Here is a 23,291-nt window from a genome sequence, read left to right on the forward strand (position 1 = left end):
ACAAACTAACCTTTAATTTTTGTAAACCTGTGTTGATTTCGGTCGTCAAACAAAAATCAATTATAAAGTCAACCAAGTCCTCGACAAAATCTGCGTGCATATTTGTATGCTTCGTTCGTCCTAATCCTAATTCAAATTCTACTGGAAGACAGACTTACGATCTCATTGCCGGTCAACAGACAGCCCCCCCCGGCCAAAGAGAAGGTATGCCTCGAAGCTTCTTCCATGACCAAATGTCAACCAAAAAATTAGACATTACTGGTGGAATTGGACGTGCTTTCTCGTCGTTGCCGCTTCACAGCTTCCCTTCCTCGCAGTTTCCTGACGAGGAGGACCTGCGTCACCCACCCAATGGGATGTCTCCACTTGCCCGAAGTCGGGGTTGAGCAATCCATAACTTTGACTCGACGCTCGGATTTGGATCCAAAGATTTGTTTCCTTCCTTACTCTTTTGACTGATCATCATGCAGTGAAGTCATTTAAGCACGAGCCTTAATGTCTCGACCTAATATTTTATCTGTCATGACACTGTGGAGTGCCACCTGAGCAGCTATCGCCTGTTTTTTTGTGTTTTGCTGAATGTGAGATCATTAGTCTTTGTTTTGAGAGCCAAACCAGTCTTTGTTTCGCACTTTGATCTGTAGTTCTTTAAATAAATGCACGAACAAATTATTGCGATTGTTGTTTTGAAACATAACTCGAGATCGTACGAGTATAACTAAATAAAATACTTGATTAATAATAAAAAAGAAATATTTTCACTCAAAATGGTAAGATGATTCATATAATTTGATATTATTAGAAATAATATAAGTATGATTAGTGCAAAGTTAATGATGATTGAATTAACATTCAAAGTATTTGATTGGTAAGTTATATCTGATATTTTTTTTAACTAAAATATTGATTTAGTGATAATATATCGAATATATATATATATATATATAATTAATAATTTAAAATATTATTTAATATATATATTTAAATATCAATTGATATTTTATTAAAAAGTCATGAGTTAGAATGTCACTTACTTTAAAAATATATATATATTTTAAAACAAAATTTAAAATTTATTTTGACCAAGTAGAAATCAAAGTTGGTGATGGAAGGAAAATAGGACGAGTGATTGAAAATAGTGCACAAAATAATCATTGGATATGTCCGAGATAGAGTTGGGACTCGGCCTTTCTAATGAATAGAGATTGACCAAATGAATCGAACCAATTGGGAGATCAAATTTTCAAATGGCGGCCACATGGGGGAGAGGTGTATATATGACAGGGCCATCGCTAACCAAAGAAAAATTTAATGGATAAACTAATTTTGATGGGACTAAATTAAATATTACAGTACATATATGTACTTACATATATGTTTTTCTGTTAATTAATCAAAAATATTATGTTAAATATACTATTTTGAATTAGCTAGTGGCAATCGAACTTAGAAGTTGTTATGCCCGATTTTTGGGATCAATGTTAATAATATATAGTTTTAAATTAAAATATATATAACATCAAGTGTAAAAGAAAAATTAACGTGGCACTCAACAAGTTATATTAAAAAAAATTGAAGATGTTAAATAATTTGACAGATAAAAACTTTGATGGTATATTATAAAGTTATAGACTCCAATCCCATCTTCATCATTTATTTTTTAATAAATAAATATTTTTTTTTATAAAATTTATCTTAATTATTAATTTATTTAATAATAGAAAAAATGATTAATTTATGCAAGATAATTATGTGTACATCGAACGATTAACTCAATTGTGAGGAGATCTAATAGCCCAAATACCTGACTCGATGAAAACTTGCGGATTTTGATTTTTTTTAATATTATTTGTTTTATTGTTACCGGTGCTGTTGTTGCTTTATTTTATTATTATTATTATTTTTTTTTTTTTTTTCCATCTCGTGATAGTCTTATTAAGGCAGGGAGGGGAGCAGCAACAAAACTCTGATCTCTAAAGAGTGAAGAGGGGCCGGGGTGAGGAGAGGAACTCGCCTCTCGTCTTGCTCTGACGTCGCTGTCGCCACCGTCGTCTCGTCTCCTCTTCCCCGCTCTTCTTTCCGGGCTGCGAAGAGGAGGACTTGGTCAACAGCTGATCTGCCGAAAACAATCGCCCGCGAGGGAAGAAGACAGGGAATGGGCGACGATCGCTTCTCGCTGGGTGAGTCCAGGTGGTGGCCGCCGGGGTTCCGGTTCCACCCCACCGACGAGGAGCTCGTCCTCTACTACCTCAAGCGCAAGTTCTGCGGACGCCGCGTCAAGCTCCCCGTCATCGGCGAAGTCGACGTCTACAAGTGGGAGCCCTGGGAACTCCCTGGTACGCAGCGCTGTTGCTGTAATACGATGCTGCCTCTCCGTCTTTGCAGCCGAATCTGGTGACGCGAATCCCCTTCCTACTTTCCCCTTTGGCCTCATCCTCCTCTTTATCTTTGCCCAAGTAACCATGCCGCAGGATTCAATATGATCACTCCAAATTGCTTGCAATTGGCTACTTCAATCCTCTCCTTGCTTCCTCGAATGCCTAATCGTACTCGATCGTCGCAGCTATATGCATCATTTCAGCTTCTTCTCGAATCAAATTAGAATCGATGTGTCGGGTTTCTCTAAATTCGTCGCCTTTTTGCCTTTCCTTCCTTGCCTGACCGAACTGTCACGACTCTGTCGTTGTTTGCAGAGAAATCAGTGTTGAAGAGTGGCGATAAGCAGTGGTACTTCTTCAGCCCTAGGGATAGGAAGTATCCTAATGGATCGAGATCCAATCGGGCTACCGAGTTCGGTTACTGGAAGGCTACGGGGAAGGACCGGACCATCTCTCAGAACTCCAAGGCCACGGGCAACAAGAAGACGCTCGTCTACTACCATGGGCGCGCCCCCAAGGGGGAACGCACCGATTGGGTGATGCATGAATACACTTTGGATGACCAGGTGCTATTGAGCTACGACAATGTGCAGGAAAGTCAATCCTGAGAAAAAGATAGGAAACTGATTGTAGTATCTGAATTCACAGCTATCAGTGTATTTTCTTTGTTGCATATACTTCGATGGTCTTCACCTTGAGTCATCAATTTTCCAGGATTCTTATGCTCTCTATAAGGTCTTCATGAAGAGTGGACCTGGTCCTAAGAATGGGGAGCAGTATGGAGCGCCCTTTAGAGAAGAAGAGTGGGTTGATGAAGCAGCAGACGAGAGCTTCAAGAGCCAGGACAACATTGAATTGTCAAGGAATCAGGAAAACATCGAAGCACCAATTACTAAGCCTCTTCATCATCTTACCTCGTCTGGCGTGATGCATGATGCTGGGAACACTCTTCCGATAAACGAGCTAGAGGATCTTTTGCTAAAATTGCCTGAGGAGCAAGACATGGTTGGCCAGTTCTCGGAACATTCTGCATATATTTCAGAGGTATCACTGTATCCATAGTCTTTGATTATGCCCTAATCCTACATATTTGTTTGCATCACATATTTAGATTACTGATGTACATAGACAGCAGCAAATGTAGCAACAACCATATACACATGAATCCTGCACAAGCATGGAGACACACATGGCACACCATACATGCACACAGCGCCTTTTCCAATGCATAACCTCATACATGGAGACATGCAATATATGCTCACTTGCAAGGAATAATGCACCCAAGCTCATTGGCAACACATACACTTATTATCCTGAGTTTCAGAAACTAATGAAGTATGAAACATTCTTTATTCATGATTCGCTATACCATCAGTGATAATTCTAATTAGAGTCGGTTGCTTTTTATTGGATTTTCACTTCTGTGCAGGTTGATGTTGAAACAGAAGCTGGGAAGCATAATTTCAGCCCACCCTCAACTGAAACTACTACTTCTTTTGAGGACGATAGCACTCGGTGTGAGTTGAGCATTTTGGAGGCAAGCTTTCAAGTTGCAGAACCACATTCTTGCTTCGTGCAGCCTGTTGAGAATCCTGAGATGACTTCATTAACCTATAACTCCCATCAGAGTCCAGAGGAGACTCATGGGGAGTTTCTTGAAATCAAAGATTTCAATGAACCAGAATCTGTCATATGGAGTGGGAACAATTCAAGTAACGGAGACCAGACTGATGGACCTGATGGATTTTATGATTCTTACGATTATTTCGACGACCCTTTGTCTTTCTATAATCATTTTGAGCCTCTGGGCTTTCCAGCACAGAACTCATATCTTGATAGCTTTGGTGATGATGGGGTGCTAAATGAGTCCTATCATGTCTTGACTAATCTTTGGGAACATAATCTGGTCTCTGGTTTCTCAAATGCAGATACAAATCGGATCTTCATGGCATCACCAGCGTCAGGTGCTTAATCATTTTTCATTTGCATGATCCAGCATACCTATACAAGGCAATAGGTCATACAGCTTTTACCTGTGCTATTTCTCATTTGCTGCTGCTACTCAATACATAGGTGTCCCATATGCTTCTGCATCATCCAATATCGAGAAGCCTGAAGAGCAAGGCACTCATGTTAGAGGCACCTCAGAATCATGGCTCAGTTCTGCACTCTCAAACTTGTTAGATTCTGTACCAAGCAGTCCTGCACTAGCTTCAGAAAATACCTTCATCAACAGGGCACTTGAACGTGTTTCGAGTTTTAGATCAGGGCAGGTTGGAGTTCACGGTCCAAACACCACTACAGGTGAACACGCTGCCACATCTATAAGAAGGGGAGACCACCGCAATGAAGGGGTTCTTTTCATTTCACTCCTGGTTGGGCTGGGTGCCGTGTTCTGGGTCTTGACTGTTGGGGCTACAATAACAGTTTTCAAGGGTTTCCTGGCCAGATTCAATTCCCCTTGAGCAAAAAAACCATTATGAGCAAGCTTTGTTCCATGTAACTCTGGGTTTCCATATCTTACTTTCCTTGATGTTGATTTGGAGTATTGTACGTGTTCATGTATACTTGTAAAGGAAGGTTAAATATCAAGTTTCAAGTTAGGTAGCACTGTTGTTAGCCTCACAGCAACTATTTTGATGTGTAGTTTTGCTGTTGTCATTCAGAGGTTCCAGAAATGAGGTGGTTTGAGATTGTGGTAAAGGGCTCCATTGCAGATCTCTCCCTCTGTTGCTGAGGCAACGGGAGATTCTGTAACTCCCCAGTTCTGGCTCTCCACAAGCTAAAAGCGTCAGAGTCATAGCAACTCTTTGGTTAAGTTTAAAATATGGAGTGACGATGCTAGTTAGATTATGTGGGGGCAAGAGCAGGTCCCTATCAGAGTAACGTTGGTTCTGTGCGTAAGCATCTTCGGAAAGACTTCATTTGTGCAAGAACTAGTCAGTATACTACTAAAAGCTATACATGTAGTCTACACTTGTATGGCAATCTTATGTAAGATTTATCACCAGCGTATAGCTAATCATATGGTCTGAACATTGAAGTAAAATGATGACCGGCATTAAATAAATATCTCTCAGATGCACCAATGATTTGTAATTTCGTTCAGACCGATCCATACTAACCGGTGTTTACTGGACCGAACATGAACCTCTTCGCAAACCTTCATCATCTTAACAGAAGAATGAGACCAAACAAAGAACAACCATGTCATATGGCTATCTTAACCTTTTTGATGGGGTCTTACATACCAAAGAAACGATTTTATTTCAACAGAACCATCAACTTGCAATTACTAAGCCAAGCATCACTTTTGAAACACAAAATATACATCATAATTTCCACATAAAGAAAATGTATCCATTACAAGTGTTTTTGACCATAAGGACTAAAACATCACTCAGCATGATGAACTTCAAAAGCACGTCTTAAAACATTAGTCTTATAATGGAAACATCAACACTACTATAGTTTTGGGGCATTCTCACTTAGGATGTAGCAGGCTTGTAAGATGGATTGAAAACCACTTGTTCGGCACAATCCAGATTATCTCCAGAAAATTGGCGCCCTATTCCCATGAGATCCAGGTAATATTGATAGTGAGATATTATGTTGTTCATGGGATCAATATATCCCTGGCCACAAATAATATCTCCATACAGAATATTCATGGTAAGCCCAAAGCCAGGCAACCTTTTCGACAAGGTGTCATTCTTGGTGGGCTTCCAGTTTCCAACGAAAACATCATGAGCTGAAGGCTGCTTTTTCTTCATTGGTGTCATCCACCTCCAGATGGCAGCTTGGAAAGCCAGGGTAGCATTCTGCTCTAGGTATTCTGGATGGTTCAACAGATCTACCTTCAAAGCTTCACCAATAAGCCCATAATTGTAGTTCCTAGAAGTCATCAATTTAACCAGCAGCACTTAATTAATTTCAACCAAATGATAAGATTAATTATTTTGTTCTATCCTTGCACCTGGTGCATACTAGAAATGCAAGATGACAAATACCATTGACATACCAGTACACAGGCAGAGCACCACGTCCATAGTATTGAACTCCTTCGGTGCAGGGATAAAGGTAGTTTGGATCGCAGTAGTCTTGGCTTGGGCTCATCTCATGGTTATAGCACAATCCCCATGCAAATGGGCCACCAGTCGCAACACCATAACCACCTGCGATAAAGATCATCGGCAGATTATATACATATATATGTATACATGTCTATGAGAAAACAAGTTAGGCAGCCATGACAATCATTCCTACAGCATCTGAGACACCACAAGCCAGTAAATCCATTGGGTTTCTATCTCCCCAAAGCCTGCACTAACAGGAGCGTTGTGCAATCTGCATCTCTTTTTTAGGGTTTTCCAATAACCATGGCATGACAACAATTAACATCTAATTGGACATTTTTTGTGCATGATGCCAACCTAAGGTGTCTGCCAGCCTGTGGTGCCTACCAACCGAGGCAAATACACTGGAACTAGAAGGAAGGAACAGTAGCTGCACGCATCTCCACTGAATCCATTCAATCTTATCTTTGCTGAATCTGTTAAGATGAATCTTGTCCAGGTTGCTTGGTCATGCTAGGCAATGCAATTTATTGTTCTCATCACAGAAATTCTGGGTATCTCAGACATCTGAGTGTGCTGTCCAAGTTATTAAGTTGATAGACATTGTCCTCCTAAATAATATCTTCATCATCGATCATTTTATTAGTGCAGAAAAGTTATGTAGCCAGATACGAGGATGAGTGCAAAAGAATTCAGTTGGGTGAGGATAAAAGGATCCATTTTCATATGATTACATTTATTTTCATATTGTTATAATTTACAAGCATCTAATCTGGCTAGGAATCTAGCTATTCATAATATATGTCGGTGAGAGAAATAGTGAAGTTTGAGAAGCTACTTAGCATCAAATAGAGAGACAACGGCCCTTTAATATTTGCCTCCTTGATAATCTATTTTCCATTCTTGCATATGCATTTTTTTCGATAATTTCTCTTCCTTGTCTTAAATATACTCTATTTACCTGCAGTCCTTTTTCTCTCTATCTTAACTACCTACTGTTGAAGAAACAAGAACTGTAAATCACATGTTATCTATTTATAATATGGATCTAAGATTGTCTATATATCTAATTAACACAGAAACTGATTGATTACAACCTACAGCCCTATGTTTAACCTTTTTGTTCACCATGACTGTACAATTAGAATTTGAGAAACCTAATGCAAATTTCACTATAACAAGTTCATTGAATCTTTTGCCCTCAGAGCATTTCCTTGAAATGTATGACAAACTGGATCTCGTGCTTCTTTCCATGTTGTTATAAATCTCCTTTGCCTAAGATATAACCGATTATTTAATTTGCATCACACGAACAAGAAAAATGAACAAACCGTGGACACTCGGAATCATGTTCCACTGATGCAGATGGGAATAGCAGTCGAAAACATTTCAAATTTGTTCATAATCACCATAGGATTTATTTAGTGTCCAGTGACTGTGCATGGCTTGTTTCACATCTTTTTATTGTGCATTATGTTCTGATATCTTGAAATTTTGTCTTTGGCATTGATAGTGTTCCTTTACGTCATGGTAGAGGGAGTCCGCACGGCTTGATTCAGTCACGGGTACGTAAGATCATCCACGTCAGCGCTCGGGCGGCGGGGATCATCGTCTGGTGAGGTCAGGCTCGGGCTCTGGCTTCAAGGCCTGGAAACTCCCCTTGGCTGGCCGCCTCCCACTCTATTATTGGTCCTTGCACACGGGTCAGGGTTGGAAAGGGGGCTCCCGACTTCGACCCCTCCGAAGATTTTGTTAGAACTGGGTCGAAAATGAGCTAAGAACCACTTGTCGCCGGCCTCGTGATGGGTTTTTATCCCTCCGCCAGGGGACCAGTCGTACCTGTCATATTTATGGTTGCCGACCCTCCGGGCGACGGACTTACTCTTGGGGCGGATGTTGGGCGTCCTCGGCGTCACGACGTTGTGCAGTGGTGTCGTACTCAATGCCGTCCCGACTTTTGCGGGACGACACAGTACTCGGTCAGTGCCGTCCCGATCTTACGACGTTGTACTTGGCCGGTGCCGTCCCGACTTTAGCGGGACGACACGGTACTCGGTCGGCGCCGTCCCAATCTTACGACGTTGTACTTGGTCGGCGCCGTCCAACCTTTGCGGAACGGTGTTGACCAGGGGGTGCGGTCCGGTATGTTGATCTTGACGCTGATGTGGCTGTGAATAGTGGTTGGAAGGCAGGTTACCAAAATATGCCCTATCATTCTCTCCCCCCCTTAGAGAGCGGCTTGTGCCGGGTCGCTCCTCGAGGGGCCTGGTGCATGGTGCGGTGTGATCTCGTAAGTCGGGTCTACCCGTGTAATGACTAGTGGTACGGCCAGTGGTTCGCCGGGAACCTCTGGGAGCGGAGATCGGTCGTAGACAGGGTCCGTCAGGAAAGTTTGTCGGGATTTTGACTGGGCAAGCGACGTTGCTCGATGTTGGACGCGGTGATTCGGTCGTAGTTGGTGTGCACCTTGGCTTGGATACTGAAGGATCGATGTGGCTGAGTGTCACGGCTCAGGTTGTTGAAGGCCAAGATAACCGAGAAGCATAACCTGGGCGTTGTAGGCTGGTGTGACCGAGCTGGATAGCTCAGGTAATGAAGATTGACGTGATCGAGCATCATGACTCGGGCACTGTATGACTGATGTGGCCGAGCGGCATGACTCGGGCATTGTATGACTGGCGTGGCCGAGTGGCATGACTCGGGCATTGTATGACTAGCGTGACCGAGTGGCATGACTCGGGCACTGTATGACTGATGTGGCCGAGCGACATGACTCGGGCAATGTATGACTGATGTGGCTGAGCGGCATGACTCGGGCACCGTATGACTGATGTGGCAGAGTGGCATGACTCGGGCACTGTATGACTAACGTGACCGAGGGGCGTGACTCGGGCACTGTATGACTGACGTGGCTGAGCAGCGCGGTTCGGGCGCGGTGTGTCTGGTGGGGGCGAGCGGCTCTGCTTTGCCCTCGGCCGAAACGAACCAGACCGGAATATTCCCGCCACGTTAGTTTTGGCGGGAAACTTCCGTGCTTGCAATGGGTTTCTGTCCTGGCGGGAAATTTCTACCCTGACGGAAAGCTTCTGCCTTGGCAGGAAGTTTCCCGCTAGGGCGGAGACGCTTGCCTCGGAATTTATGCTTCTTCAAGGGTCATTATGGCGAGGGGAGCGACTGCTGGCCTTCCGGGGGGAGGCGAAGGGTCGCCTCGGTTGGCGGGGCTTTGCCCTATAAAACCCCCTTCCCACTCTCCCTATTTGCTTGTTTGTTTTCTTTTTGGCTAAGTTCATTCTTGTGCTCCGTGTTCCCGCTCCCTCGTTTTCTCCTTGGTCGGTAAACGCCTCAGGTCGGTCCAGATATCCACTTCCTCCTCTTCCTCCTCTTCTTCTTCTTCTTCTAGTAGGTCGGGGTCCGAGGTTGCAGCGTCGACTTCGAATAGTGGTCCGTCGTCGGGTGGGACACCTCCCGTGAACGAGAAAACTGTTCGGGCCCTAGAGGTCATGAAATCCCTGCACGACTCCGATTCTATCGTGACAGCGAAGTTGTTCGGCCGTGTCAGGGATCGCTATAGTATCCCGAGCGAATATGAGTTACACGTCCCTCGGTCCGGGCAACGGGCCAACGACCCGTTCCCGAGTGGGTTCAGACTGACTCTTGACGCCCTTGAGGCCGGGCTTAGGTTTCCCTTACACCCGGTGATTGAGGCCTGCTTCTCCTGGTGGCGAATCTCGCCATCACAGATGGCCCCGAACTCGTGGAGGAATATGGTGACCTTCCTCGGGGAGTGTCGAGGAGCAGCTATCACCCCGACCCGCTATCTTTTCCTGTCCTGCTTCCGTTTGTCTAAGGGGTAGGGCGGCTACTTTCTGTCCTGTCGCGGTGGCTTTAGGGTGAGCAGGGCGTCTTCTAACAACAAAGGGTGGAAGAGCCGCTACTTTTTTGTTAGCTGTAGTCGGGGGTGGGGGTTTAGCCTCAGATGGTCGGCTCGAGTGATCAACAACAGCTGCCCTAGGTTATCTAATGACGAGTACGAGCAGCTAGGGCACCTAAAGGGGATTCTCGCTACCTCACGGGCCATTAGGGACATGACCGAGGAGTGGTTGGTCGAGGCTAGCCTTAGTCCGGCGCCCCGGGGTACGGCTCGGGCCAATCCCCCTTTTACTAGTTGTCTTGGCGCTGTTTGACATTGTTGACGCTTTTTGATTTCTTGGATAGATATGATGAATCTCATGCGCCTGCGGGGGATGCCCCGTGCCTCCTCGGCTCCTTAGTCTAATCCTTCCGTCACACAACCCGCAGGAGATTCGGGTCGGCCGAGGAGCTCAGAGCCCGACCGCTCACGTAAGAAGCCGAAAACCGAGACACCGAAGATGCCTGAGTCTGCCGCGGCTCGGGCGTCCGCCGCTAAAGCCGGCGGTAGTTGGGGGGCGGTCCTGTGGTCCTACCCCAAGGGAGACGGCCGGGAGCTCGCATGGCAAGGAACGCGCCGGGAAGGCAAGGTCGGCCAAAGCAGCCCGCCCTGCCACAATGCGTGATCTCTGCCGCACCCGAGCCCGCTCCAAGGATGAACCTTTCCAGGCTCTTTTATAGCGGAGCTACCCGAGGGGCAAGCGTCCGACCCTCTCGTGATGCGCTGGCCGGGGTTGACCCTCGGGAGCCGAGTCTGGACGGACGACGCGGCCTCTACGACTTACGCCCGGGGTGCCCTTTCCCCGATATCGCTAGACAATTGTACGGTTCGCCTTTTGAGGTGTTGATCGAGAAGGTTGCCAAGTCTTTGGTCTAGGTATGGATATCTTTTTCCTTCTCGGTCCTCGTTCGACCTTCTTTGCTTACACCTCGTCGTTTCTTTATGCAGAACCTGCACTACTACACGGCGCTTGTAGACCATGTTCAGGACGCTGGTCGGATAATCAGCAGTCTGGGGGATAAGAACGCCGAGCTCCCAGGCCAAATCGAAGAACTGAAAGTGGGGGCGACGCCGGAAGCGGTGGCGGCAGCCGAGCAGCAAGCCACTGACCTGGAGGGAGAGGTTGCAAGACTAAAGTTGGAGCTCGAGGGCGCCGGGCAACAGCAGGTGGGTCTTTGGGAGTAGCTGAAGGAGTCTCGCAGGCGAGTTCGCTTGATGGAGGGCGAACTGTTGGACCCTGTCCTGGAGCTTAGAAGAGGCTCGTGTGTTAGCGAAGAAGGCCGAGGAGGAAACCCGAGCAGCCCTTGCAAAGAACCAAAAACTGATCGAAGAATATAAGGAGTCCCGCGGGTTTCAGCTCGGGCTGCAAAGGTTGGGGCAGGTCTCGTATGAGTACGGATATCGAGTCGTCGTGTCATGGTTTAAGGCTCGGTTTCCCGACCTGCATTTTGACATGGATCCCTTCTCGTGTCTTCCCAACGATGACGACGTCGAGATGCCCGAGGAAGTTCCTTTCGACGACAGCACGGATCTTCCCGGGGCCTAGGCTGCGTCCCCCTTTCCTTTTTCTTGCTTTTTTGATGGCCGCTCGCCGCTCTTGAATATTCTCGTTTGGTATTTGGCTTTCACGTTGTATTTGGCTTTCACGTTGGTCAAAGCTTCCTTTTTCTTGCTTTTTACAGGAGCCTTTATACAGGAGCCTTTCACGTTGGATGGCCGCTCGCCGCCCTTTCCTTTTTCTTGCTTTTTTGATGGCCGCTCGCCACGCTTTGCTCCAGTTCTTATTTATACAGGGCCTATCTACTTTGAAGACAGGGCCTTTATACAGGAGCAAAGCTTTGACCAACTGGTCAGAAGTGGGATGAGATATATTCATCTCGGGATTCTACAAACTAGAATCCAGACTCTCCACAGACAGGAAGAGGGAACGCTGGCACTACTAGTATTCCGAGACAACAGGTGGGCCGATGACAGGTCCATCATCGCAACCATGGAAGTAGACCTTACCAGAGGAAGTCAACTGGTCTACGTCATACCAGACACTATGATGACGGTAGGAGATTTTTACCGCAATATACAAATCTCCATACTAACCCGTGGATATGACACATGGCAGAATGGAGAAGCAAATTTGTTAGTCACCAGGGGAATGGTGGGGAGTCTTTCAAATACCCCGAATGTCGCCTTTGCTTATGAAATTTCTGGGGTGGTGGATTACCTGACAAGCCATGGTGTAAGAGCTCTACCAGGCAGAAGGCATTCCACATCGGAAATCAGAGGAAGGGATTGGATGATTAGGCCGACTCAGGTCTCAATCCCAATGCAGCCTGCCGAACTCAGAAGTCGAAACCTAATTGATGGAAGAATATCCATTAGTTTCGACAATTATAAAGCCACATCAACATCTAGCCGGATCAACTACAATACTGCGGACAACGAAGCATTCAGTGATGAAGAAGAAATCCGGGGACACAAAATAGCCGTCAATATTCAATTATCATATGACAGCGACAATGAGGCAGAGGAACTGTGTAGAAATCTTAATTCCTACTTTCAAGATACCGACATCTCAGAAGGGGAAGGAGAGTTGCCATACCCCCAAAAGCCCCAAAAGGAAGTAATCGCAGTAGGATTAGAAGATTTAGCAATGGAATACCCACAACTTGCAAAATTATCTCAACAGGTATATTCATCCTCTGCTGTGTCAAATTATAGGCCACCAACAGACTCAACCATGGGGCCAGCAAACTACCCCCCGGCCATAAATGTGGAATCATCAAATCAAAAACCAACATATGAAGGCTATACAAGGCAGCCGAAGTTTAAAGCAAAAGACTTCTCAGAAGCCTGGAACCTCCCATCGGCATTCCAACAACAAGGAGCTATGTTCATAATCCCATCCCAGCTCGGGATGTTTGATGAGGTATTCATGAGATGGGAATTCATCACTAAAAATTTAGTTTCCTTACAGGGATTCACAGATCCGCAAGCAAAAATAAAATTCATCGAAAATTTACTAGGAGAAGCGGAGAAGTTAGCATGGATCCAATGGCGCATGGCATACCCAGAGGAATATCAATTATTAATGGCTAACGCAGATGGATCGGGAGGAACGCAAAACATCCTCTCACAACTAAGGACCATCTTCATCTTGGAAGATCCATTCCAGGGCTCAACAACAGCACAGGAAGAAGCCTACCGAGACCTTGAAAGGTTATCTTGCACAAACCTCAAATACATTATTCAATTCTTAAATGATTACATGAGGCTGGCATCAAAGACAGGAAGGTTATTCACAAGCCCTGAGCTTTCTAAAAAATTATGGTCCAAAATGCCTGGTGAACTTGGAAAAAGAATAAAAGAGGCATTTGAAGCAAAATACAGGGGAAATACTATAGGAGTAATCCCAAGAATACTTTTCTCCTACAAGTATTTAGAAGCTGAATGCAAGGACGCTGCTTTCAGAAGGGCCTTGAAAGACCTATCTTTCTGCAGCGAGATCCCAATCCCAGGATATTACAATAAACCTGAAAGAAAATACAGTGTAAGGAGAGCAACAACCTACAAAGGTAAGCCACATTCATCTCATGCCAGAATAGAGAAAAAGAAACACTTGTTAAGAAATAAGAAGTGCAAGTGCTACCTATGTGGTGACGAGGGACATTGTAATATCCCTCGCTTTTAAAAATTATTAATAAAGATTTATTTATAAATTGGAGGACCTATATGTAAATATAGAAATTTCAAAGACTAAACTGTTAAGTTGTAAAAAGAAGTAAATAAAGAAAAACCGAAAATTTCGGTTTTATCCCACCGCCTCCCACGCACTCTCTGTTTCTTCGAGAAACAGAGAGGAGCGGTGGGGCATGAGGAGTGAAGAAAAGAAGAAGAAGAGGGAAAAGAAGAGAGGAGGAAGAAGAGAGGAAGAAGAGGGAGAAGAGAAGAAGAAGAAGAAGAAGAAGAAGAAGAGGAAGTGGCTGCAGCGAGGGCTGCAGCGAGGAGCTGTGGGGCGTGGGGAGAAGAAGAGAGGAAGAAGAGGGAGAAGAGAAGAAGAAGAAGAAGAAGAAGAGAGGAGGATAGCTGCGGCAAGGCTGCAGCGAGGAGGTGTGTGGCTTTGGGGAGGAAAAGGGAAGAGGAGAAGAAGAGAAGGAGAAGAAGAGGGAAAAGAGAGGCAGCTGCAGCAGCCAGGGCTGCAGCACCTCTGTTTCCCGCAGGTGGAAACAGAGGAGAGGATGTGTGGGGCGTTGAGGATGAAAAGGGAAGAAGAAGAAGAAGAAGATAGCTGCGGCAAGGCTGCAGCGAGGAGATGTGTGGCCTTGGGGAGGAAAAGGGAAGAGGGGAAGAGGAGAAGAAGAAGAAGAGGAAGAGAAAGAGGTGTGATACCTCTGTTTCCTGCAGAGGAAACAGAGGAGAGGGTGTGTGTGACGCCGGGGAAGAAGGGGCTGCAGCTGCGGCGATGGCAGCTGCAGCTGGAAGAGAAGAAGAAGAGGAAGATGAGCAGGGGAGGAGGGAGAGGTTGCGGCCGTGGCTGCGGCTGCGACTGCAGCAGTTGCAGCGGGGAGAGAAGAAGAAGAAAGGAAGGAGAAGGAAGAGGAGAAGGGAAAGAAGTAGCTGCGGCTGCGGTTGTGGCAGCTGCAGCTATGGCAGGGAAAGAGGAAGAGAAAAAGGAAAGGAAGAAGAAGAGAAAGGGAAGGAGAGGAAGAAGAGAGGAAGAGGAGAAGGGGCTGCGGCTGCGGCGATGGCAGCTGCAGCTGTGGCAGGGAAAGAGAAAAAGGAAAGGAAGAAGAAGAGAAAGGGAAGGAGAGGAAGAAGAGAGGAAGAGGAGAAGGGGCTGCGGCTGCGGTGATGGCAGCTGCAGCTGTGGCTGGGAAAGAAGAGAAGGAAAGGAAGAAGAAGAGAAAGGGAAGGAGAGGAAGAAGAGAGGAAGAGGAGAAGGGGTGGCAGCTGCGGCAGTGGCAGCTGCAGTTGGAAGAGAAGTAGGAGAGGAAATAGAGTAGCAGAGGAAGTAGAGGCTGCGGTTGTGGTGGCTGCGGCCATGGCTGCGACTGTGACTGCGGCAGTTGCAGCCGGGAAAGAAAGGAAAGGAAAGGGGGAAAAAGGGGCTGCGGACGGGATTGCGGCCGCAGCGGCAGCGACTGCGTATGCAGCAGTTATGTCTGCGAGAGAAGGGAAGAAGGAAATAGTGCAGTGGAAGGGGGCTGCGGTTGTGACCGCAGTTGCGGTCGTGGCTGCGATTGTGGCAGCGGCAGCGGCGGCGGCTGTGGCAGCTGCGTTTGGGAAAGAAAAAGAAGGAATGAGAGTAAGAGAGAGCAGGTGACTGTGCCTCGATGTTCGACACGTGATGTAGTTACGAAGAAAGGAAGAAAACGGGAGCACAAAACGAAACAGAGAGAGGACACGGAGGAAAAGTAGAAAGATTGGACTGGCACCTTCCTTGGATATTCAGATCAAAATATTTGAAAGGCAAGTTCCCTGATCGTTTCTCCTATAATTGTTCTGATATGTCTTATTGCAAGTTCCCTGATCGTTTCTCCTATAATTGCTCTGATATGTCTTATTGCAAGTTCCCTGATCGTTTCTCCTATAATTGCTCTGATATGTCTTATTGCAAGTATCCTGATCTTTCCTCACTGTCAATTTTATCTCCACATTTGCTTTGAATATGAGGAACTTTGAATTGTTGTAGCCTTGCATTTGATATATCTCCTGTTTAGACGTAACGATTCGAATCTGTGCAACTTCTGAGATTCTGACCTTTTGATACCGAGCTGCCTATAAGCCTTTGTGGAAACTCTGATTTGTTCAAAACTGATTTCATTGGAACCTAGACTCGTAGACCTTTCCTTGATATATGGATTGAAAGATTTGGAATCTAAACACCTGCCCAGTTATCTGTTGAATCTGACATTATGAATTCTGCCAATAGAGATTTTGTTCTACGACTCTTGCTTACCAAATTATTTGTAACTCTCTCTGTTGGACAGTTCAATTCATATGAAGCCTGTCTTATCTGAAAGTATTATCCAATGATTATTTCTGAGTAAATTGGAGCACGATTGATAGTTTGAATCATTTGTTCAATGTGCCTTCTGTATTCTGCCAGAAATCGAGCTTTGGTCGATTTCTCATATTCTGGTTTCATTCCTTTGGAAATTGATATCCTTTAGCTTTCTTATTCAATTGAGCTTTATATTACTGCTTTGAATTCTTGTATGCTCTTGTCCTAAAAATTATTTGCATTCTTGAAAACTGTTGTGTAACGTTTATGCTATATCGTATTGACTCATATAGGCACATGTATATCCTATTGTTCCGCATTTGCTTTCGATATGTGCCTATTCCAGTTTCATTCCTTTGGACATTGAATTCATCAAATCTTCTTATTGAATTGAGTTATATGTGATTGCTTGGATTCCATATGTGCCCTTGCTTTCAATTCCTTTCAAATCTGAATATACTTGTGAAAGATTATTGCTTACTTCGGATTGACTCGTAAAGGCACATGTACGTTTTGTTGTTCCGTGTGTGCTTCCAATATATGCTACTTATTGTTGAAACTGCCCTTTTGTACTCTGGTGTGTGGGATTGTCTGGACCTTTGCCAGAAATGGTAAAGGGTATGCGCTATTTGCCCGCTATGTGGGGTCCCGCTATGAGGGATATTCTGTATGCGCTTGTTGCCCGCTACGTGGGTATGTGATTAGAGCCTGCGATGCTCTGCCGGCCCCCTTTGACTTCACCTAGACGTGGGTGGATGGAGCTCCCAAACGTTGGAGACTTTTGTCAGGTGGTCATTCAGAAATGGATGAATCACATTCTGACTGAGATCCCACTACACCTTCTGTATGTTTGATATGATATCCAGAGCTTTGGTTATGTGTTTCTGTACATGCTTTGGATAAGATTGATATGTTTGCAACGTCAAAGACGACGTTTGAGCTTCTGTACGGTATTTGTTATTGATATGCTCTGAAATGTTTCCTCCACTGTTGATATGTTTCGAAATGTTCCATATGTCGTTGATATGCTCCGGAACATTTCATACGCCATTGATATGCTCCAATTACTCTGTGCTCCATTTGCTATGAACTGATATGTTCTGAAATGTCCTATCTGCCATTGATATGCTCCAATTACTCTGTGCTCCATTTGCTATGAACTGATATGTTCTGAAATGTCCTATCTGCCATTGATATGCTCCAATTACTCTGTGCTCCATTTGCTATGAACTGATATGTTCTGAAATGTCCTATCTGCCATTGATATGCTCCAATTACTCTGTGCTCCATTTGTTATGAATCAAATATGTTTTGAATGACATGATACTTATGATTTTGTATCTAATGAGATGGTATCCTTGAGAATTCTTGTATTCTGCCTTACATTATGATACCTTACTCGTTTGAAACCGTTCCTTTTGTTCTGAATATGTTTTGTCACTTGCTGAGCCGTTTTTGGCTCACTCCGTTGTTATATAAATCTTTCAGGTCAGCTTGTCACTCTTCGAGATGTTTGATTTGGGCTGAGGCAGTGGATAGCTATTCAGAATTATGGGCAAGTCTTGTCGGTTGTTATGCTATTGTTGTATAAGCATATTTTGTATGTAATGAATTGTTCTGATGATCGAAATGGATATACTGTGTAAAAGTGTTAGAAGATCTCTGTTATTTGGAATTTCGAAATGTTAAGTCTAATTTATGACGATATGAACTTGTGGTGAATAGTTGGAGTTCTGATTGTATAATTTATTTAGCTTGTGGATTTATAAATGTTGTTCATGTTTGTCAAGTTGGCTTGGGTTGCCATAAATGTGAAATATCGAGTGATGTGATATATGATTTTAAAATGCACATGTTTTATGGATGTGAATTTGATTGAATGTTTTTCAGTGTCCTCAAACGTTAGTTTGGATCCTGGATTGGTCTGTGACGAAAAGTTTAAAAATCATGGTTATATTTTGAGGGGGCGTGACAGACACTTTACAAGAGAGTGCCCCAATGACCGGAAGAACATCAAAAGAGTGGCAATGTTCGAACAACTTGACCTTCCAGAGGACTATGAAATATTATCAGTACAAGAAGGTGAAAATCAAAGTGACGCAATCTACTCTATTTCTGAAGGAGAAGATGTAGAGCAAGGTATACACTCATTTACCCACGAGATCTTTGCACTAATAGAAGATAGTAGAACTTGGTGGATAGGACCCGAGTCAGGCTACCGGGCCAGGATTCAAGTCTCCCAGGAACAAGCCGAATGCAGACACATATGGGAAATCAACACTGAATTACCAGCCAATCTGGAAAAGTGTAAGTGTTGCAAAAGAATATCACAAAGAAGGCACAGGAGACATTGCCCCCTATGCAAAATGACTTCATGCGGAATGTGCAGCATATATTACTTTGACAAAAAGACCCCCGTAATGATGGAAGAACCACCAAAGTATGAGCCTAAAAACCTGCTTCAACAACAGCAAGATTACATCAACCATTGTGAAGCAGAAATCAGAAGGCTGAAGATGGCTGCGGAATCTGAACAACAGAAAGCCAAGGAACTGGAAGAAATGAATGTCCAAACCGTAGCTACCGCCCAGGAGAACCTTCGCTTACGACAAGAGATATGCGAATGGACAGAAAAATATGATCAGCTTGAAAAGGAAATAATGGAAATGGACAGACTGAGACTAGAAAAGGCTGATCTGATAAGAGAAATTGAAAATCTAAGAACTCTGAAAAACAAAGAAAAAGAAGAAGAAGACATCTTCGTCTTACTTACAGAAGAAACGCAAAAGGTCTTATCTGTGGAGACCAAAGAAACGACTGGCTCAAGGAAATCCAAAAATATGCTGTTCAATCTAAAGGTACAAATAGAAATTCAAAATATTCCCCCTTTTAAGGTAAATGCTATATTGGACACAGGAGCCACAACTTGCTGCATAGATGAGGATGCTACACCAGATGCAGCGGTGGAAGAGAACCCTTACACTGTACACTTCAGTGGGATCACGTCCAAAACAACTGCAAACCGGAAACTAAAGGGAGGTAAAATGACCATTGGTGATAACACGTTCAGAATCCCCTATACTTACGCATTTAAGATGAAACTCGGGGATGACATTCAAATGATAATCGGATGCAATTTTATCAGGGCAATGCAGGGAGGAGTAAGGATAGAAGGTAATATTGTTACTTTTTACAAGAACCTTACTACAATTAACACACTGCCTTACATCCCAGCAGCAGCAGCCATAGAAGAATTAGATCTTGAGGAAAATGACTATGTTCAGATCCAAGAAGCAGTATTTTTCTCCGCCGAAGACCAACAAAGTGATAATACTATCAGGGCAAAGTTTGGAAGCCTACTAGACCAACTAAGGGCCCAAGGATACATTGGGGAGGACCCCCTTAAACACTGGGAGAAAAACAAGATTCAGTGCAAATTGGAAATTAAAAACCCTGATTTCGTGGTAGAAGACAAACCACCGAAGCATCTCACACCACAGGCTAAGGAGGCTTTTTCAAAGCATATAAGGGCCCTGTTGGAAATTGGAGTAATAAGGCCCAGCAAAAGTAAACACCGAACTACCGCCATAATTGTCAACTCCGGGACAACAATAGATCCCATCACTGGAATAGAAAAGAAAGGCAAAGAGAGAATGGTATTCAACTACAAAAGGCTGAATGATATCACCGAAAAGGACCAGTACAGCCTACCAGGAATCAACACCATTCTAAGAAAGGTCAGCAATAGCAAAATTTATTCAAAATTTGATCTTAAGTCTGGCTTTCATCAAGTTGCTATGCACCCAGATTCAATCGAATGGACTGCCTTTTGGGTCCCTGAAGGATTATATGAATGGCTAGCCATGCCATTTGGGCTTAAAAATGCACCAGCAATATTCCAGAGAAAAATGGACGAATGCTTCAAAGGTACCGAAGAATTCATTGCAGTATATATCGATGATATACTAATTTTCTCTAAAAATGAAAAGGACCATGCAAGGCATCTAGCCCAGATGCTAAAAATCTGTCAAAACAATGGCCTGGTACTAAGCCCATCCAAAATGAAAATAGCAGTGAAGGAGATTGAATTCCTTGGGGCAGTCTTAGGAAACTCAAAGATCAAGTTACAACCCCATATTATCAAGAAGATCACGGAATACCAAGAAGAGGATCTTACCACAAAAAGGGGTCTTAGATCATGGTTGGGCATATTAAACTACGCCCGAAATTACATACCTAACCTAGGCAGGCTCTTAGGCCCACTCTATTCCAAGACCAGCCCAACTGGGGAAAAGAGATTTAACGAACAAGACTGGAAATTGATCAGGAGCATCAAAAGCTTGGTCAAAAATCTTCCAGACCTGGAGGTCCCTCCAGAGGAGTGCTTCATCATCTTAGAAACAGATGGTTGCATGGAAGGATGGGGGGGGGTATGCAAATGGAAGAAATACAAAGGAGACCCCAGAAGCTCCGAAAAAATCTGCGCTTATGCCAGCGGAAAGTTCAGCCCTATCAAATCTACTATTGATGCAGAAATGCACGCAGTTATGAAGACGCTGGAAGCATTAAAGATATATTTCCTAGACAAGAAGGAAGTTATTATCCGAACAGACTGTCAAGCAATTATTAGCTTCTTCAACAAGTCTGCACAGAATAAACCTTCTAGAGTTCGGTGGATTGCTTTCACAGACTATATAACGGGGAGTGGTGTAGAAGTAAAATTTGAACATATTGAAGGAGCCAGCAATACCCTAGCAGATTCTTTATTCAGACTAATAAACATTTTAGTTGTAGGATGGCCCAACGAGCAGGTGTTCACGCTACTAGAAGCCACCCGGGAGGTCCAGACGCAACCAAACCCGAAAGCAGTAGCGATCCTCAACAGACTGATTGTAACCTTGTCCAGCAGTACCAACAAAAGCTGGACGAGCTCAAAGCAGAGATACGAGGAGGAATCACCTTTAGCAAGATCAAGGCAACAGAAGGAGAGCTTCTTGCAATTCAAAGAAAAGCCGCCAGACAAGCCTGTGAAGCATTACAATGCTTCCATGATATCCACTCAGCAAAAGTTAGAGAATATCAAAGGAAGAGTGGGGGAAGGGATAACTGGTACAAAGACTGGCTACTGACAATCTGCCAGCAGCAACAACAGCTGGAAAGGGCTCTGGCCCTGACCAAAGATTCCGCCCATAGAATTGAAAACTTCAAATTCTTGTGAATGGGCAGAATCTCGGAAGGTCTTGCATATTTGTCTACTAGTGTCGGCGCACTTAGTTTTGCGCCACTAGTTTTTGCACTGAGCCTCGGGGAGCCATGCATATTTGTCTACTAGCGTCGGCGCACCTGGTCTTGCGCCACTAGTTTCTACCTAATGCACTGAGCCTCGGGGAGCCGTGCATATTTGTCTACTAGCGTCGGCGCACCTGGTTTTGCGCCCCTGGTTTTCTTTTATCCTCTGTGCCCACGTGTTGCACCTCTGGTATCAGTAAAGGCAATATGGAAAATCTTGGATAGGACGTCGATGGGGGCCAATGACCACCCAATCCTCTGTCCAAGTTTCTCTATATGAAGCCCGAAGTTCAGCTCATTGCAGAGCAGGCGAAAGAGATCCGAAGTTCTACTTCGAGTCCAAAGTACAAATTCAGAGTCTGTAAGTTTCCTCCTAGTTCTTATTTCTTCCTAGTTCTTATTACCTATCTCTAAAGTTGTATTTGGCTAAAGACAGGGCCTTTATACAGGAGCAAAGCTTTGACCAACTGGAGCCTTTATACAGGAGCCTTACAGGTAATAAGAACTTTAGAGATGAGGAATATAAGAGAAACGTGGAATATAAGAGAACTACAAACAGAACTACAAACAATACGGGAATACGGGAATATATGAGGAATACAAATAGCCGAAGACATAAAGGGAATACGAACAGAACTACAAACAATACAGGAGTCACAACAAACGAGATCGACCCAATCTCAAGTGGTACCTGAAGACTTGATCACCAAATTAGCAAATCTCAACCTAGGCCCCTCAGAAAGGCCTAAGGAGACAAAAGGCAAAATCCTGGTTTTCAAGGATCCTATAAAAATCCTTCAGGAAGTAAAAAGATGACCTCTAGAACGCAAACCCAGGAAGTATCCACATCAACTCCTCTTATAGAGGACCAGATCAGAAGCTACAGGAGAAACCAGAGGAGAATATTCAACGCCAGACGGCGACTTGGGCAATTCATTTCCAGGAGCCCAGACCCAAGCATACAAGTTTTAGAACAACAAATAGACCCTCAAGCACAACTACAGCTATCCATGAGGGAGAGAGCGGCAATAGCACCTGCTGAAATATTATATCACTCAAGAAGAGATGATGCGCATCACAGGGTCTACACGCATCGATCAGAAGAGGCCATGCTAGTCACCAGTAACCAGGAAGACAGGGCCTTTATACAGGAGCAAAGCTTTAACCAACTGGTCAGAAGTGGGATGAGATATATTCATCTCGGGATTCTACAAACTAGAATCCAGACTCTCCACAGACAGGAAGAGGGAACGCTGGCACTACTAGTATTCCGAGACAACAGGTGGGCCGATGACAGGTCCATCATCGCAACCATGGAAGTAGACCTTACCAGAGGAAGTCAACTGGTCTACGTCATACCAGACACTATGATGACGGTAGGAGATTTTTACCGCAATATACAAATCTCCATACTAACCCGTGGATATGACACATGGCAGAATGGAGAAGCAAATTTGTTAGTCACCAGGGGAATGGTGGGGCGTCTTTCAAATACCCCGAATGTCGCCTTTGCTTATGAAATTTCTGGGGTGGTGGATTACCTGACAAGCCATGGTGTAAGAGCTCTACCAGGCAGAAGGCATTCCACATCGGAAATCAGAGGAAGGGACTGGATGATTAGGCCGACTCAGGTCTCA

At 44.5% G+C, this 23,291-nt stretch overlaps 2 protein-coding genes across 2 annotated transcripts in view; one reads left to right on the forward strand and one right to left on the reverse strand.

Annotated features, from left to right (window-relative positions):
• The first annotated feature begins 2,981 nt into the window (after positions 1-2,981).
• Positions 2,982-4,988, forward strand: LOC135615221 (NAC domain-containing protein 17-like). The gene is made up of 3 exons (XM_065113428.1): positions 2,982-3,422; positions 3,811-4,345; positions 4,455-4,988. The coding sequence occupies exons 1-3, from the start codon at positions 3,120-3,122 to the stop codon at positions 4,844-4,846; spliced, it is 1,230 nt and encodes a 409-aa protein (XP_064969500.1). The 5' UTR covers positions 2,982-3,119; the 3' UTR covers positions 4,847-4,988.
• Positions 4,989-5,709: 721 nt separating this feature from the next.
• Positions 5,710-23,291, reverse strand: part of LOC135615222 (chitinase-like protein 1) — a 31,188-nt gene continuing 13,606 nt past the window's right edge. The window contains exons 3-4 of the mRNA XM_065113429.1: positions 6,403-6,556; positions 5,710-6,275 (exon numbers count right to left, since the gene is read on the reverse strand). Coding sequence (XP_064969501.1) covers positions 5,870-6,275; positions 6,403-6,556 — 560 coding nt within the window. The 3' untranslated portion in view covers positions 5,710-5,869. The remainder of the gene's footprint in view (positions 6,276-6,402; positions 6,557-23,291) is intronic.

The sequence above is a fragment of the Musa acuminata genome, chromosome BXJ2-6, assembly GCF_036884655.1.
Source record: "Musa acuminata AAA Group cultivar baxijiao chromosome BXJ2-6, Cavendish_Baxijiao_AAA, whole genome shotgun sequence".
In the NCBI taxonomy this organism is placed as follows: domain Eukaryota; kingdom Viridiplantae; phylum Streptophyta; class Magnoliopsida; order Zingiberales; family Musaceae; genus Musa; species Musa acuminata.

Excerpts from the sequence above, each read along its gene's own strand:
- LOC135615221 (XM_065113428.1), top strand. The coding sequence starts at position 3,120 with ATGAAGAGTGGACCTGGTCCTAAGAATGGGGAGCAGTATGGAGCGCCC. Across the intron at positions 3,423-3,810 it reads ATTCTGCATATATTTCAGAG|GTTGATGTTGAAACAGAAGC; the intron begins GTATCACTGTAT and ends ACTTCTGTGCAG. Across the intron at positions 4,346-4,454 it reads CATGGCATCACCAGCGTCAG|GTGTCCCATATGCTTCTGCA; the intron begins GTGCTTAATCAT and ends CTCAATACATAG.